Source organism: Cucumis sativus, chromosome 1 (assembly GCF_000004075.3).
Source record: "Cucumis sativus cultivar 9930 chromosome 1, Cucumber_9930_V3, whole genome shotgun sequence".
NCBI lineage: Eukaryota > Viridiplantae > Streptophyta > Magnoliopsida > Cucurbitales > Cucurbitaceae > Cucumis > Cucumis sativus.
The window spans coordinates 28,683,298-28,701,483 of NC_026655.2; the positions used below are offsets into that span (position 1 = coordinate 28,683,298).

The window sequence follows — 18,186 nt, forward strand, 5'->3', positions numbered from 1 at the left end:
CATTAATAGCTATTCTTCACAGAAATCAGCTTCCATTTGATAGCATTAGCATTATTATTATTCCCTCACGGCGCTACTATTCCGTAGCTTCTTTTTCCCAATCGAATCTCCTCAAAATGACTTTTGGGTTAAAATTAAAGAAAAACGAACAATTTTCCAGTCCCCACTCGCTCACTCTTGACTCTTCTCTTGCTCAAATTTATTATCTTTTTTCCCTGTTCAAACCCCATCAAACCAAAATGAACGGCGATGATCATCACCCCCTTCTGCACGAGAATCCATGCTCTCTTTGTTGTCTCAAAAAGAGAAAAAAAAAAGGCAAACAAATAAAGTTTCAAACTCTGTGGGGTATGACATTTCTTTGCATTTCCTATCTGTTTTTACACCTTCTTTTCTATGTCACAACCTTTATTTCTGTTTACTATACGTTGGGATATTGTGGGCTTCTTTTGTTTTGGACTTAATTTTTAATTTCTTACTATTTGGGGAGTTTGGTTTTTTGCTTCTTCTGTCTTTTTCTTGAGTTTTCTGAGGCTTTTTTACTGCCCATTTCTGTCTCTTCTTCCCTCTCTCAACTTCCATTAATCTTTGTGCGTTTAGGGTTTTGGTTCTGTTTTGAAGCTGACTGAAGATTCTTGGAATTGCAGTGGGTTACTGTCAGATTGTTCAGATCAGGTACTTGCCCACTTCTTGTTTTTTTGCTTTCCCAGCTGGGTTCTTTGTTGTTTCGTAGTTTATGGCTTAATTTTTGGTGTTCAAGATTTCTCTACTTTGGGTTTCCAGTAGTGTCATAGCAATGTTGAAGTAGAATAAGAAATGGGTTCCTGTTTTTGATATTCTGTTGAAGCTAAGCTACAGTTTGTTTGAAGTTCTCCAATCTTTCTCTTAGATGGGGATTGAAAGATAGTGTCTCATTTGTAAGCTAAGCTACACTGGGTGTGTGTTTTGGTCAATGTTTGATCTGCATGTTTATGATGACTCTATTGCATCTATCTTCTGTTTGAGGATCTGCTGAGAGAGCTATATTTGTAATGTTTTTGGGTTTTGGTTTTCTTTTTTCTTCCCTTGAACTCTCAACATTTCAAAACCAGAGATGGGAGCATTTCCATTTCATTTCTCTTGAAGTTCAACACAAAAATGGGTTTGATGTTTGCTAATTAGGAAGTAATTTGTCATCTTGCAATCTTATCCTTACATTCGTCTTTAATTGAATCATGTTTTCTATCACTCTACTATAATTGCATTTTTCTCTTCACGCATTCAATTACTTTTACGTGTTTCTGTTCAACTGTTCTGTTGTGGGTTCTTACTTATCTTTTCCTTTTCCCATGAATCGTTGCAGATTGTCTGTAATTGCTTCTTTGAGTTTTGGGAGTTTGATTCTTGCAACGTAGAGGAAATAGCTGGAATCTAAAATTTTACCAATCTGAGAAGTTGAAGTTTTGGTTGATTGGAAAATGCGAGAAAGGTGGCGCGGAATTGTGATCTTGCTTCTATTTGGGATGTGTATCAATGCGTTAGGTAACTTAGATATCAAACTTTTTTTTTTTTCGAACATCCTTCATAGTTTTTGTTTTAAATTTGGATTGCTTGGAATATTCTGAAAATGGTCACGAGCTTTGTTTCCATGATCTCAATGGTGGTTGTCAGTATAAGCAGCAGAAGCATTGGCTTTATAAATGTTAATCACACGGCCTCTTCAATCCTTTTTTGAAACCAACCTCCATTAGTTTTTTCCTGATGAAGAATGAATTGTTTAAATATAGCAAACTATCTATTTGTTACTGAGCTTTGTTCTTGACATTAATAGGTGCGTTTGTGGGGGTTAACCTTGGGACCGGTGTCTCCAATCTTCCATCAGCTTCCGATATAGTTGCAATTCTTAAATCCCATCAAATCACTCACCTCCGCCTTTACAATGCTGATTTTCAGCTGCTAAAGGCCCTAACAAACAGTAGCATTGAAGTAATTGTTGGTGTGACCAATGAGGAAGTTCTCAGGATTGGTGAATCTCCGGCAGCTGCTGCAGCTTGGGTTAATAAAAATGTTGCGGCTCACTTGCCAGGAACAAATATTACAGCTATTGCTGTTGGCAGTGAGGTTCTAACAACAATTCCTCACGTTGGTCCAGTCTTAGTTCCAGCCATGTATTCACTACACAAAGCCTTGGTTGCTGCTAATCTAAACTATCTGATCAAGGTTTCCACTCCCCAATCAATGGACATAATACCTCGGGCTTTCCCTCCGTCCACTGCTTCCTTTGACGCTTCATGGAACTCTACGATCTATCAGCTCCTCCAGTTTTTAAAGAACACAAAGTCCTTCTACATGTTGAATGCCTATCCTTATTATGGCTACACTAGTGGGAATGGAAGTTTTCCACTTGATTATGCACTTTTCCGATCACTTCCCACAATTAAGCAGATTGTTGACCCAAACACTCTTTTCCATTATAATAGTATGTTTGATGCTTTGGTTGATGCGACCTACTACTCAATCGAGGCTTTCAACTTTTCTGGGATTCCCGTTGTAGTTACTGAGACTGGCTGGCCATCGTTTGGTGGAGCAAATGAACCTGATGCTACAATTCAAAATGCTGGCACCTACATTAGCAATCTGATCAGGAGAGTTTCAAATGATTCAGGTCCACCTAGTCAGCCAACTATTCCAATCAACACATACATTTATGAGTTGTTTAATGAAGACAAGAGGCCAGGCCCGATCTCGGAAAAAAATTGGGGTATACTTTTCCCCAATGGATCTGCTGTTTATCCTTTGAGTTCAATGTCTGGCCGTGCAACAGCAAATTCTTCTGTAGTTTATTGTGTGGCTAAAGATGGTGCAGATGAAGATAAGTTGCAAGACGGCTTGAACTGGGCTTGTGGACAAGGAGGGGCAAACTGTGCAGCAATTCAGCAAGGGAGGCCATGCTTTCTCCCGAATAACATTACTGACCATGCTTCTTATGCATATAATGATTACTATCAGAAAATGCGTGGTGCTGGTGGAACGTGCGACTTCGATAGCACAGCTATGCTCACGACGGTTGATCCTAGTAAGTTGTTTTAACAATTTTTCTCTTTGTTCCTCATATTTAGTTAGCAGATGTAGTTGTCCTACTTCATAAAATTTAGACGAGTTTTTGAATTCAAACATCTTTTGAATTAAAAATGTATTTTAAATATAGAATTTTACCTATTAATCGTTTAAAATTCTGCAAAAGGATGCTCATGCACATTCCTATTACTAACCCACTTTTTCTTTAACATTAAAGAAATAACTTTTGTTCGTTTTTTCTCAATCAAAGTAGTTGTTTCTATGAAAAAAAAGGAACAAGAACTTAGAATCATTTGTGTGGTAAAGATATAAGACATTTTTCCTTGATAAAACAAAACTTACTGCACTAAAGTATTTTTTGTTCTTACATGGTCATTACTAATTACTTTAGAAATCTTTGTTTAATCATAGTTTGTTTTCCTCCTCCTTTGAAACAGAAACAAAGCTTGCTTTTGACCGTTTTAGAAATTAGACCATAACGAGTGAGACTGACTTTAAATGACCAATCAATATCCGAATAACATTTTCTTTATCCTCACAAATGCCTACTGAATATTAAAAATGGAGACAACTGTCCCTAACGGCTACTTGAAAATCTGCAATAAATGCTGAAGATCTTCCCCATTCTTCATACAAAGAGGACAAATAGGGTGCAGTAAACTATGAGATGGAAGCTTTCTTTGAAGAGTGAATGAACAATTAAAGTTTCCAAATATCATTATCCAAATGAGGATATTAACTTGCCCAGGGGTCTTACATTTTCACAGAGCTTTAAAAACGAATTTATCCAAAGGAATAGAAACCACCAAATGCTTGGAAAGAGATTTTACTGTAAAAAGTCTCAAAGACTCCAATACTTCAAATACCGAATACGATGATGAGGTTGATCAATCTCTTCTTTTAGCTAACAGACTCAGCATAATCTGAAAATTAATAATCTCTTATTCTTTTAACCTTGGCGGAAAGAGAGAGACCAAGATAAAGTACCTCCATCCCAAAGATCAGTTGCAACATAATTCTAATATAATTTTGGGAACCTTATTTTAAAGGCATTTGTTCATTGGGCTCGATTCCAAGGTGCTTTATATTATAAAGATCTATAATTCCATTAAGCACACACCAAGTGGATTTTAGTTTCTCCGCTACATTACCGTAGTTCTCTGAGTCAGGGTCTGCAATGTTTTCAGCAGATCATTTTATCCATAAGCTAAACTCTGTTATATTTCTCCTTATTCCTTTTCTAGCTTTCTGTTTATCCTTTTCTTTTGGTATTAAGAATCTGATATCTTTGCTCGATTTGATTTATTCAACCTGTATTCACGGATATGTCACTTGAATATATCGTACATAAGTTTCATACACCCTTCTGTTTTGCCATTTGAAAAGAAGTGTCTGACACGTGTACGCGCCTGCCATCCTCAACTAGTCAAGTTCGATTCTCCCATACATTATATAAGTAGCAGTTTTTTTCTAATATTCTTAATATCGTTTGTAATGCTGTTTGAACGACACCATTTGTTACTGACTATTTGGGTTTGTATGGGATTCAACTTTAACAAAAACTTTTATCTTTTAATCTCTCATTTTCTTTCCCCTACGTTTTGCAGGTCATGGGTCTTGCATATTCACGGGAAGGTAAGTGGAATCAGTCTGTTTATGCATAACTAAATTACAAAAAAGAAAATACCTACAAACTCTGCCCTTTCACATATGTTCCAAAACGTTGAGAGTAAAAATTTGTCAACATGTTGGATGAAAATTTGGACTTAGAATTTTGTGCATTGGCCTAGAAAGGAGGAAATTAAGACCCCATGCTGTTCCAAGTCATTGCCACCCCTTATACATGTCTCAATTTTCATCCAAAATTTTAATGGATTTCTACTCCAATGAGAGTTTTCATAAGATTTATGAAAAGTCTTAGGCCATTGCCGAAAGAATGAAACAAAGGGCAAAGTCGAGGATTTTTCTTCTTCTTTTTTAATTAACTTATTTATACATCAATAATTGAGTTGTAAACTGATTCAAAATATTGAAAAACAGTTCAAATTCAAGTGGTGGAGGTGGATTTTCTCCTCCAGCATCGGGGCCTTCAGGTCTGCTTCCTGGTGCAAGTTCAAAGTTGCAGATATCTTCATTTCAGCTCTTCATTTTGGTAATTTTTTCTTGGGCTTTGATGTTTATTTTTACATGAAAAGTAGATTGTTCTTCAACTTCAATAGCCAATACCATTCTTCAGATTCCTAATTTATTGAGCACAAATGAAGAGAGCATGATCTCTTCAACACCACCTGGTTTAAAATGTTCATCACATGTAGGTGTTTTGTTTATTATTGTTCATTGTAGTTTGTAACTTACTCTTCTGAGCTGGTAGTAACTGGGTTTAGTTTATGATTAATTTATATTATTTTTGGAATTAATACTTTCCATTTTTGGTTATGGAGGGAAAGTCTATGGAAAAACCAATCCATGATCTTTGTTTACCATCTAGAATTTTGGAATTGATATGTCATATTTGTTAAGACTTTAGTTTATTTAGATCAACTTTATGTTTATTCAAATGATTAAAAAGTTTTTAAGTTTTTGGCTTCTCATGGCTTAACATGGACTCTCTGAGGTCATTGGTCACATGCTCAAGCTCTATGGTATTGAGTTTATCCATTTTTTTACCATGTGGAGTGATAAAATGGAAGTTGTGACATTAAGGTAGATCATAAAAACTTTGTGCTAATCGAGTTGTTCTCATGCAATGTCCGCTCTACAGAATAAGCAAAAACTTGAACTTAAAAGAATTTCCAATCTCAGTGGGTCAAAAATTTGATTTTATTAGCTACTAATAAAGTACCTATTCACCACTGATTAAGATTTTAATGATTCAAAACTAATTAACTAATCTTCATTTAGTAACTTGACATTGATCCCCTAACAATAGGTTGTACTGATCTTATCACTAACGATCATCAAGTTATACGATCCATCATGTCCTAAGATATCCATGGGACCTCCAAGGGACCTTCATGTGTAGTGTAAGAAAATGGTACTTCACCAAATTTATGTCATTATACTTTATGATCATGAACACATAAGCGAAAGGGTGCTGTCAAAGAAAGTTCAATAACATGACAAAATCAACAAGAAATTAAAAAAAAACAATGGCTTTCTGGAGACCTTTTAGCTATTTGATCAATTCAATATTTAGTTGAAAACAAAGAACCTAACACGATGAGTTCTAATGATATTAAACTAATCAATATCCTCAAAACAAGAGGTACCACAATTATGCTCTAAACTCTGTCAAAAATGATTTTCAAACGTTATGGTTCTCTTTAGGTAAATATTAAAATTGTAAATGTTGTACGTTAAGTTCTCTGTAGTCTTGAGGTCAAGACAAAAGTAAAACACATTGAGAAAATCTAAAATCAAGTAAAAAAGAACGACCAAACCCACTGAAGAAATTACAAGACACCATCAGGAATCCTCAAAATCGAAGCCTGGAGCCACCTTGAACAACAAACCAACCACTTGGTGAGATGATAAAATAGACATTAGATGCATAGTTAAATCAAAGAACGTAAAACTTTTGCCATCAAATTAGATAGTTGGATGTTCAAATGTAAGGAAAATGATTGAAACACTACAGATTACAATAGGTTGCGTATAATATAGAACTTTCATAAACCACCCAAAGGGTTTGAATGCTCTAAAAGAGAATAAAATGATCACAAAAGTAGAAGCAAGAAAGAATGAAATAAGATTTGAAATGTATCGAAGTTGTTAATTACCACTTCCTAAATTTCTTCCATGGTGGGGAGTGTTGAATAAGAAAATTTAGTCCCATTACAAGTGATAAAATAACACATTAAATTTATGATCGATTACAAAATTTAAGAAAATAAAATCGAAATATTACAGAAGCAGAATTCTATGATAAAAACACCAAAAGAAAATTGGAGTGTATGGCCAAAAATCCACAACATACTGAAAAATAACAAAACTAAAGAACTTTTGATGTTTAGCCAAAATGAAGTCAATTTCATTCATCTTTCATTATTCATTTTTAATTAATGCAGAACTCTTCAATTTTAAAATTTAAAAACAATTTTAGAGAAAAACAAAGCATTTAGCGAGAGTTTTTAAAACACTTCTAAATTTTATTTTAAATAGTTTATATATATAAAAAAATTAAATAAACAAGTATACCTTATGTGAAAACAAACTCTAAATCATTCTCAATTTTACTGATTGGTTTATCTGATTTACGTTGTTTTCACATATAGAAGGTAAGTTGGATTGTGTTGAACAACAAATTTTAGTCAATTAAATCCCGTCACTTTATCATAACAAAAATAGTGATAAATATATTTTGATTAGGTTTGGTTAATTAAGTTTTCTTATATCGAACCTAGTTTAAGGTACATATAGAAAATTTAGGTCAATGAAGGTAATAGGCACCCGCCCAAACCCAATAAGCAAATGAGTCCAAGCCCAAGTTTATAAAATAAATAGGCCCAAGCCTAAGTCTAAACCCACCTAAAGCCCGTGAAAATTTTCTATAAATAGAAACCCTACCATTTATTTGAGGATCTTTGGTTGAAGGAAAGAATTAAAACTCTAAAGAATGGAAGATTCGAACTTCTAAAAGATCTCAAGGTGAAATTTCTTATCAACCTCGAGATTACCTTCCTCAGAAAGATTGAAGGTTGATTACCTTCCTCATAAAGATTGAAGGCTTGGAAGATTAAACTTTTCTTGAATTTTATAAGATTGAAACTTAAATTAATTTGCAACCACAACTTCCTGAAAATCGAGGAACAAGTAGTTCTAGATTTCTATTTATATTAAAGAGAAAACATCAAATGAATAAATATTTGAGGTTGTATTCACTAATTATAAATCAATATACAAAGTTCAAATTCCATGAATTACATTTATCCGAAAATCTCGTGTGAACAGTTTGGCACGCCCAGTGGAACGAGTCTCTATCTTTCATCTCTTTCTCTTTTTGCAAAGAATATCTTAAGAAATCATGACATCCAAAGCTCTAAACGACATTAACAAGAGGCCAAATATACTCACAGCCGCTCAAAGGAGTATAAATCATTTGAGGACATGTAGTTGCAAAAAACATTTGGGAACAACTGACAAAGCTACTAAAAGGTGGAATCATAATCAAGGAAAATATTGTAATAGACAAAACTCATTTTGTCCTTGAAACACTCAAGTGAGAAGATGCCACATCCAAATATAATGTCAATTATGGTGGCTGACGTGGATACAAGTGAAGATAGAATGGTAGAGCTCGAAAATAATGTTAACATGCTTATGAAGGCAATTGAAGAAATGGATTATGAGATTGCATCTCTAAAAAATCACATAGAGAGTTGTGACGCTGCTGGATCAGGCCATACACATACCATCATGAATAATGATAGAGGGAAAACAGTTTTGGAAGAAAGTCAACCATAAAATTCAAGCTAAATTGCATTATCACTGTTTGTTCAACAATTGTAGAAGATGATTACAGACTCCATCAAAACTCAATATGGCGGACCTACTCAAACTTTTCATTTGTATTCTAAAACCATATACAAAGATGATTGACAATCTAAGAATGTTAAATAGATGCCAGCCACCCAAGTTCTAACAATTTGATTAAAAGGACCACCTAAAACCACATGTTGCTCACTTCATCGAAACATGTGAAACTATTGATAAGCAAGCAGATTTGTTGATCGAACAGTTCGTTCGAACTCTCAAAGGAAACACATTCGACTGGTACATCGACCTTGAACCTGAAATCATTAATAGTCGAGAACAACTTGAGGAGGACTTTCTCACTCGCTTCTACAACACTCAGTGTATTGTTAGCATGATAAAAGTAATTGCCACCAAGCAGCGAAAAGACGAGTCAGTCAATGACTATATTAATCGCTAGAGAGCATTAAGCCTTGATTGCAAAGATTAACACTAAAGTTGATAAAGTTTACTGATGGACAATTCAAAATGGTTAACTCTAAAATTAACACAAAACATATCGTTTTTCTAGCTATTCCTTTTCATGGATTTAAGCTCTTTAGGAAACGAACTACACGTTTTCCAAAAATTTAACGTCAATAAAATGATTACATTTCATAGACTATGCTTGTATTTTATTATTTTTGGAAAAGTAATAGATTTGAGGTATGAGCTTAATTTGTAAAACTTATTTTGCAAAATTTGCATCAACCTATAATTATTAATTATTATTTGTGAAATGTTGTATGAACATGGGTGGTTATCAGATTTTATATTTTAGATTAATGGCAGTGGAATATTGGTTGTGATATAATTAATTATGATTTGATACAAGTCTTGTTTTCCTAAATATTCTTGGCATTTGAAACTGAATATGAACCATATGTTTAGCTTTTGTATTTGGTCAGAATGAGAATGAGAATGAAAAAAAAAAAGAAAAAGAGAGAGAAAATGGTAATGGAATATAAACACATTGGAAAAGTGTGGAATCACAGAATAAAATTTCATTAATAACAACTTTAACGATACGTTAACCTTTCCATATTAAGTTTGATTACTCCAACACCACATATTACCTCTCTCTCTATCTCTCTACCATCATTTTCTATATTATCAATTTATACTTCTAAAATTTTAAGTCGGTATTAATTATTATTATTATTTTGTAAATAAAGTTAATCTTTGTCAACTTTAGGATAGAAAGCATAAAACACATTTCAAGTGTTTTGGAGAGGAGCAGACGTACAATACACAAAAGAGAAAGAAATTCTTTTTTTGAGTGTAGGATTCCGTTCAGCGGTGTATATATGTTGCTCATGTGGGTCTCATGAACAACGAATTTTGTTCCAAATCGACCTTCTTCCATTGTATATATCAAAACTATATCATAATTAAGAATGAGATATTTTTTAAAATAACAAAATAAATTAAAATATTTATAAACTATAGCAAAATTTTGGATTCTACTAATTATAGTCTTCTATCGCTATAGCATATGATAGAATTTGTTATAAGTTGTAAATATTTTATAAAATCTACTATTTTAAAAAAATATATATTTAAGAAACTTGTTAAAAATAAAAGTTTAGGGCACATTTTTATTTTCAAAGATCAAATAAATAAAACGATTAAGTTTAAGGACTAATAAACTTGTAATTTATTAAGTTTAGGGATGAAATGAGTTGTTAAAAGTCTTACAATTTTAAAGAGGAAGGGGATAACTTGCATTGAAAAGTGAAATTTTATATTCTAAAAAAAATAATTTGACAGAAAGTGTTTTAGTTTATAGTTTGAATCCATTTCATGTCATGTACTGTATTAAAAAGAATTGTGAATTCAGTTGAAGAAGAAAAAGAAGAAAGAAAGAGAGTCAAATACAAGTAAAAGATAGCAAAAAACAGATGAGAACTTGCGGTGGCAACAAAATAATGGTCAATTTCTAGGGACAAACAAACTCAAAGTTTCAAATCAAAGTGGGAAGATTCCATGAGTCTTTCCTGTATACATATCCATTGCCTTCCATTCTCTCCCCCTCTCCTTTTTTCTTCTTCAACACCCTCCATAGGTTCTATCAAAACATTGAAATAAAATTATAATCAAATATTTTGGACATATGTTTGTAGATATGATAGTTTTAAATTATGATAAAACATTGACATTGCATTATTGTTGTTTAGAAAAAGGGATTGCTAACAAAAACGTTGATTGTGCATCATACTTTCCTTATCGGTGCTTCCCTTTTCTTTCTTCCATCGACGTCTTCTTTTATTTAGTATGCCGTTTGCTCATTATAATTTCACCATGCATCTTTAAAGGACTCTTACTTCTCTAATTAGGGTTGGTTGTTCAACTTATCTTAAGATCTTAGGAAAACATTTTTATTATCTTGTTCTAGCTATTTCATCCTAGTTAGAAGAAGGAAACTTTACATGTATCGAAGACATACTACATTTTCCTCACCACTACTCATTAATTGTGATTGAAAAGAAGGGGTCCCTAAGCTTAAGAGGAGTCTAAGTCATTCGAACTAATGATGTTTTGTTTAATGGAAAGATATCACTGTGAGAGGGAGTCCCACAAACTTGAGGAGAGCTCAAGTTCTTTAGAAAGGGAGTCTATGTCTTAGACGGAGCCTAAGACCATCTTCACCAAAAAGTAGATAACAAACAAAGAAATTTAGAGGGAAAAGTAGGTAGACCTATAGGCTTAATTAAAAATAATACACAAAAAAAATTGTATGTCGTCACCAAATGAGGCTAATATAATTTATTTTAAAATTTATTCTTTTACTCGAGATAACTTAAAAAAAAATATCACTAACTAGCGACAAAATATTCTTAATTTAGAGTTATTTTTTTAATGAAATATTAACAGTTTCAGTTCATATACTATTTGTGTGCATGATTTTTAATACATTTTTTAAGTTTTTGATTTTTTTTCAATAGTTCAAAAGTATATTTTTAAAACAAAACTTTAACGGTTTTCATCCAAAACGTACCAATAGGGATATTTATGAACTATTTTTGAAAGATTGAGGGTATTTTTGGAACTTTTGAAAATTTAGAGATATTTTTTACACACGATGTAACTTCGATGGCTACTTTTTATGTTTTAGTTTTTTTTTTTTTTTTTTTGTCGACGATAGACATGCTGGTACTTTTAATATAAATCTATGCTTTTAATTAAGTTGTAGAAAAGTCTACCAAATATAAAATATAAGCAACAAAATGTTACTAAAATAATGAATAGACAAGTTAAATTGTTTAAAAATTAAAATAGTTTTTTATTTTTTATTTTAATATTTTTAAGTATTATTAATCGACATCGACGTTTAATCAATATTTTTATTGATATTTATGTGAACGTCAACCTTTCAAACACTACTGGATATATTATAAATTAGAGTTAATATCTTTATTTTAATAATATACATTAAAAAATATATAATCTATTAGTTCCAATATCAATGTTTAATATTCTAAAAAAAGAATTGTATACCGATAATAAGATTTATAACTTAATTTGAAAGTACTAATTATGAAATTATTATATTATCGATGCCAAAATTTGGATGATGAAAATGCACGCAACCTTCGTACGACAACAACGCTAAATTTGTAATCTAGGAAAGAATAAATTATTCATGATCAAAATATTTGTACATCGATATCATGCTTACCACACAGGCTTTAATGCTTTATTAGAAAGTGTATATATGTAGCAAGTTAATTAGAGAGTTTAAGTAATAAAATGAAGCTACTTTTCTTACGGTTATCTTGATATATTTATAGGCGGTAATTTATTTGGAAACCCTCTCCCTTGGGTTTTTTTAGTTGTTTTAGGTTTATTCTTTATTTATTAGGCTAAAGTGGGCAAGAAATAGTTTGCATCGACTTTTAATTACGTTTATTATCTAAACATTTTGAGACAAAAACTCCAATAAGTTTCCATTTGGACTAAACTTTAGTCAAAAATGGTAATTGTATAAGTATATATTACATAAAACGTACAAATATAAATACAATAAACTAGAGCATCCTCATACACATTACACATCTTTGACTTGCTCTAGATTATTTTATATATCTTACCGAACCTAGACTCTCTAGATGACCCTCGAACACTTTAGCCATGAGAGCCTTTGTAAATGAATCAATAATGTTATGCTCTGAAGTGACCTTTGTAACGATCATGTGTCTCCTTGTTGAACAATCTCCCTTATTAGATTATACTTCCTCTCTATGTGATTTTCTCGTTTGTAGCTGTGGGATGTTTTAGAATTGACTACTATCCCACTGTTGTCATAGTATAAAGTACGATAAATAAGTTTATGTTTGGAAAAACTTCCAAAACATGCAGGGATTTGCTGAGCCAAACTGCTTCTTTTGCTATTTTGCAAACAACGACGTACTTAGCCTCCATAATGGAGTCTAAAATGCATCTTTTTCTAAACTCTAATCGATGTCAACAATGATATATAGTAGATCATTTTTTACGTGTTTTCAGCTATTCTTCAACAATTTTAGGCATTAGGAGAGTACCTTTTTCTTCTAGTAATTTGAGAATGATACTTTATCTTATGGAGAGCCTCATATATCATTACTCACAAAGGAGTATACTCAAATGTACATAAGCCTAAGTTCTTATATTGAAGAGTCTTTCACAAGTTGGAGGAAAGATAACATCAAAAGAGAGAGAGTCTCATACACTAAAAAAAGTCAAAGTGTATCGTTATTAACATCCACATAGGAGGAGTTTAAGTTCCATTAAGAAGAAGTGTCACACCTAGAAGGAGCCCATATAATAAATAAGTTAGGCTCTACATGTGTCATAGTTAAACATCACCACTTTAATTATTTCAAATAAGTATTACATTGTAAGCACTTGACTTTTTATATTAGTGAATTCATCGTCCTTTCCAGAGTATAGCATTCCATCGACGTATGATCGCATATCACCAAAATGGGTCACTAAAGGATCTGAGTGTTTTTCTTGCTTCGTTGTTTCTATGCTATATTTTTGTATTTGTGATAGCTTGAACATCTTATTTACCAATGTAATATATAGAAATTAAAAGTAGACCCTTATGCATGATGGCGTGCAAGTTAAGTGAGGTGATAAATGATCATTAAAGGTAAAGACCTTAGAGTTGTTTGGTACAACAAAAGTCAATATGAGAAGGTGTAAAGAGTTTTATATGATGTTAAGATTAGTTCACTACATTTTTATTTTCTTCTCAAGAAGTGATATGTTAGTTTAACAATATTAGATATAACCTTTTTAGAGGTTGAAAAGTTTCATCCCCATGAATTTCAAAACAATTTCTTTTGGGGTATTTTTCTGTTATTTATGAATTTTGTTTTCTATAATCAATTCTTCTTCCAATCAAATCTACAAATATTTATAATATATGGTCAAACTCAGTAAGAGAGTAAATTAAATTTAGTGATTCCATCATCAGGTTTTTCAACATAAAATCTATAAACACTTTCTTAGTTTTTCTTATATTATTGATTCAGACAATTTGATCTCAAAATATTCCAAAACGTTATACTATTTTGTAACTATTTCTCCATCTTTTTTAAAATTTTTTTGCTCTCATATTCACATTTACACTAATATCTAAACTATACTAGAAATAATTAAAAATGAAAATTTCCATAAATTTTCAATAAATTCATAAAATTATAATGAAAAAAGAGGTTAGAAATTACCCTTCATTGGTTCACCTTTGACAGCTAAGATATTTATAAAAAATAGAAAAACAAAACTGATTGAAATAGTTTTCTCAAACCCAACTCTAAGATTCCATTAAACAAAATTGACTTTGAATACAGAATCTTTATCTACTCTTTAATCTTTTCAAATTTCAAAGAATAATCTAATAATAACGTTGTAAATATGACATTTGAACTTACATCTAAAAGGTACTAATTTGACAGTTTTACCAACAATCTAAATATTCATTCTCCTACTTTTTGTTATATATATTATATCAAAAGTATAAAGTTAAAGGAGTTTGAAATTTTTGATAAATAAGTCTTCTCTATATTATTTTATAAATTAAATATTTAAGATAGAATAAAATTTATCAATAAAAAATACCTATAGCCTTGGCCTTGGACTTAGGGCTGAGATTCACAAAATTTCTCTCTTCATTTTGTTCTTAAAGTTTTCATTTTTTTTTTCTCAACCATATAAAATTGTTTAAATTTTTCTATATTAAACGTGTCATTTTTTTTTCTTTCTTGTCTTCAGACAATTAAACATGTCATTTTCAATACATTTTTATTCAAACTAAATCAGTATAAATTTGTCCAAAAAGAAAATGAATATTTTAAAGAACATTTTTAAATATATAAAAATCTCTCGATATTTAATGTGTAAAGATATAATTCAAGTTTTTAATATATATTTTGAGAATATAGTAATTGATATTTATATAAAATGAGAGATTTGTAAGTTTTATTTTGAAGGTGAGATTTGTTTAGGGAACGGGGAGCCCTCACCCATTGGTCCATTCTCCATCTGATCGGACAATCAGTGCCGGAACCGAGATGGGTCTCCACAGGACCCTGCCCCTAGAGAAAATGGAGATGTCTACGTAGAGGTAGATGTGGAATGTGGGCTATTTATGACCACACCTACCTTATGGAACAACGTGAACAAAGAAATTAAAAGAGTTTCATTCATTACCTTCAAAGTATCTACATATTTAAAAGCTGTAAAAATTAAACTACAAAATATCTTAACTAAGAACTGTATCATTAAAAATTTAAAAGCAGAGAAAAACCATAAACATTCTTGTTTCTCTCACAATAATTCAACAATGGCTTCAGGTTCAGGATTAAACTCCAATATCTTCTTCTTCTTACAAATCTTCATCAATCCAAACCACAAAATCCCACCCACCGTCATTCCACCACTCACCAACAACACATTCTTATGGGTAAAAACCATCACAACCACCAGAAACCCAGACGGAATCAAACACATCATAATCAAACCTGGCAGTTTCAATGGAACTTTGAACGGCCTCTTTATCCCTGGATGCCTCCATCTCAACCAAACAAACGATGAAAATTCCAACAACATTCCTAAACTGTATATGAAATTCGCCGACGCTACAATGTCCGTGAAATCCATGTACGAAACCGCCAGAGAAATCGCCGTGCAGATCACAATCCCAATCCATGGCGTCTTGAACCATTTCGCTCTACTCCCGAAGAATTTGGGTAAAACCCCAATCTCCGCCATACCCAGAATTTGATACGCGCTGCTGCTTAATTGGGCTTCGAAAAGCCCAATTGCTGATAACGTTGAACCGATTTCCAGGAGGAATTTCAGCCATTTTCCGGCGATTATTCCTGCGGCTTGTGCGTGGAATCCAGATCCCCAAGCGGATTGTTCAACATCTACGGCGCCGATTACGGCTAAGAGTGGGATTAAGTAAGAAAGACAAGTGAATATTACAGAGACGAACAGAGCCTTGGGGAACGTTTTTTGGGGGTTTTCAACTTCTCCGGCGAGTGTGCTTACATTATCCCAGAAATTGAGGTTCCAAAACAGAGTGTTGAGATACAGATTCCAATCCCTTTCCTTATCGCCCAAAATCAGCCATCGATGGGGCTTGATTTTGGGGATTGCAATGAAGGTCATTAAAATGAAGGGTAAGAGAGATAAGAAGGCTAAAACGACGGCAACGTATCCGACGATGGTGAGACCGATGTAGTTGAGGGCGGCGAGGATGAGGGTGGAAGCGAGGACGGCGATGCGGCGGGGCCAGCCGGATTCAAGCGGCGGAGCAATTTTCTTGATGTAATCGATACAGAGGACAGGGAAGGCGGCGATGTTGATGACGCCGCTGAGGAGTTTCCATGTACCCATGAGAGAACCCCAGAAGGGTCCGAAGGCTCTTTCGGCCCAAATGACGAAGCCGCCGTTGCCGGGGAAAGCGGTGGAGAGCTCTGCCGTGATTAGAGCCTCCGGGACACTCCATATGAAAGGAAAGACGATGAAGCCGATGATGGCGAGGAGAGGTCCGGCGGCTTGGACGGTTGGCTCTTCGCCGTAAGGGCCGCCGGCGACTTCGAAGTAGATGAGGAAGATGAGGGGGATTAGAGTGAGTTTTTTTCTGACTGAGGGAGGGGTGGAGGGAGTGGTTGTGGGGAGGATTTGAGAAGAGGAATCGGTGGTGGCCGGTTGGTTGGAGTTGGACTGTTGTTTGTCATCTGCCATGATTGATTGGGAGAAGCTAACAAACAAACAAAACCAAACAACTAAAAATAGAGCCTTGTAAGATTATAAAAGACAAATAAAAAGAGGAAAATAGAAAAATATATCAACAAGTTTGTTATTAATATTATTAATTCAAAAAAGATATATACCATTTTAGTCTTAAATTTTGAAAAAGAATGGGTTTGGTCTACAATGTTTAGAACACATCTCTTTAGTCTTTAGTCTTTGGGTTTGTAAGAATATATTCATTTGGTGTCAAGCTTTTTAATAAAAATACTTCCATGACCTTTGTTTTGAAGTCCATTTTTAAAAATTAAAAAGTAAAGAAAAGGAACCTTTTGAAAAATAATGATAAAAGGAGTCAATTATCCAATACATTTTGAAAACCCACATTTTTGTTTTATAGGTAATAAATGAGTTGAGGAGGAGAGGGCCATATTGTTGGATGCTAAATGCTAAAACTGCATGATTGATTGATTTATTATTTAAGGGCAATTTCTCCATTCAACTATCCATAAATCCACAAATCCTTTTAAATATTCTATAAACAATCAATTTTCAATCTAAAAATCAAATCTTAACTATTAATTGACAATTTTTCATAAACATAAAACAACCCTCCCTATTTTTTCAAGAAAAGTATTCAACTTTTGCTCTCCCTTTCCATTTCTTTCATATGCAATTTCTTGTTTACTTTTTCTTTTTTTTTTCCATTTCCTAGATTAAGCATTTAGTTTTTAAAAATTTATACTTATTTCTTCTCAATTTGATTTTCATTTTTTCAATTAAAACATTTAAACTCCTGAACAAAAAATTATATTTACCAAATTTGTTATATGAAAAAAAAAAAAAGTGTTGTGAACTGTTTTTTTAATTTTTTTATCTAATGCAATTTTCCTATAACAAAACACCAAAATATCTAATGCAATTTCCCCTCTCCACCGTCTTTCTTCTCTTCTTCTACATTTTTTTTATAATTTTTTGAAATCATCGTCTTTGTTTTCAATCAATCATAAATTTTATACCAAATATATCAAATATAAAATATTTTGAAAAAAAATCGTTAGGATATTGGTACATGATCATGTAGATTTGAAACGTTACAAAAAAATTATTAAATATATTACACCAGTGAGTGACCAATTAATTGTGTGTTAACCGAACATATTTGGTTTTCTATTTGTGGGTAATGTAAACTTTTTTTTTTCTTTTTGAAATGGTTAAATATTCAGTGGATTTGTTATATTTTTTTAAAAGACCTACTTTTAAAAACTATATTAATATATATATATATATATATATATATATAATATATATATATATATAATATATATATATAATATATATATATATTTAGTTTTCAAAACATAACTTAGTTTT

General features: G+C 32.4%; 2 protein-coding genes across 4 annotated transcripts; one reads left to right on the plus strand and one right to left on the minus strand.

The window, feature by feature from the left end:
- The first annotated feature begins 462 nt into the window (after positions 1 to 462).
- Positions 463 to 5,576, plus strand: LOC101223026 (glucan endo-1,3-beta-glucosidase 4). Of its 3 annotated transcripts, none has more exons than XM_004139025.3 (5): positions 463 to 675; positions 1,343 to 1,521; positions 1,811 to 3,055; positions 4,665 to 4,692; positions 5,098 to 5,576. In XM_004139025.3, exons 2-5 carry the CDS (start codon positions 1,458 to 1,460, stop codon positions 5,246 to 5,248), a joined length of 1,488 nt encoding a protein of 495 aa, XP_004139073.1. In that variant the 5' UTR covers positions 463 to 675; positions 1,343 to 1,457; the 3' UTR covers positions 5,249 to 5,576. The 3 variants fall into 3 exon arrangements, with proteins under 3 accessions (XP_004139073.1, XP_031742901.1, XP_031742904.1); XM_031887041.1 differs by lacking the exon at positions 463 to 675 and adding an exon at positions 760 to 917; XM_031887044.1 differs by lacking the exon at positions 463 to 675 and adding an exon at positions 771 to 936.
- Positions 5,577 to 15,230: 9,654 nt separating this feature from the next.
- Positions 15,231 to 16,877, minus strand: LOC101219238 (probable polyamine transporter At3g13620). The gene has a single exon (XM_004139088.3). The coding sequence runs from the start codon at positions 16,804 to 16,806 to the stop codon at positions 15,382 to 15,384; it is 1,425 nt and encodes a 474-aa protein (XP_004139136.2). The 5' UTR covers positions 16,807 to 16,877; the 3' UTR covers positions 15,231 to 15,381.
- Between the last annotated feature and the right edge of the window lie 1,309 nt (positions 16,878 to 18,186).

What these genes read in the sequence shown, in the direction of transcription:
- LOC101223026 (XM_004139025.3), top strand. Translation starts at nt 1,458, where the DNA reads ATGCGAGAAAGGTGGCGCGGAATTGTGATCTTGCTTCTATTTGGGATG. An exon ending in GCTCACGACGGTTGATCCTA is followed by an intron (nt 3,056 to 4,664) that starts GTAAGTTGTTTT and finishes TACGTTTTGCAG; the next exon opens with GTCATGGGTCTTGCATATTC. An exon ending in TCTTGCATATTCACGGGAAG is followed by an intron (nt 4,693 to 5,097) that starts GTAAGTGGAATC and finishes ATTGAAAAACAG; the next exon opens with TTCAAATTCAAGTGGTGGAG.
- LOC101219238 (XM_004139088.3), bottom strand. Translation starts at nt 16,806, where the DNA reads ATGGCAGATGACAAACAACAGTCCAACTCCAACCAACCGGCCACCACC.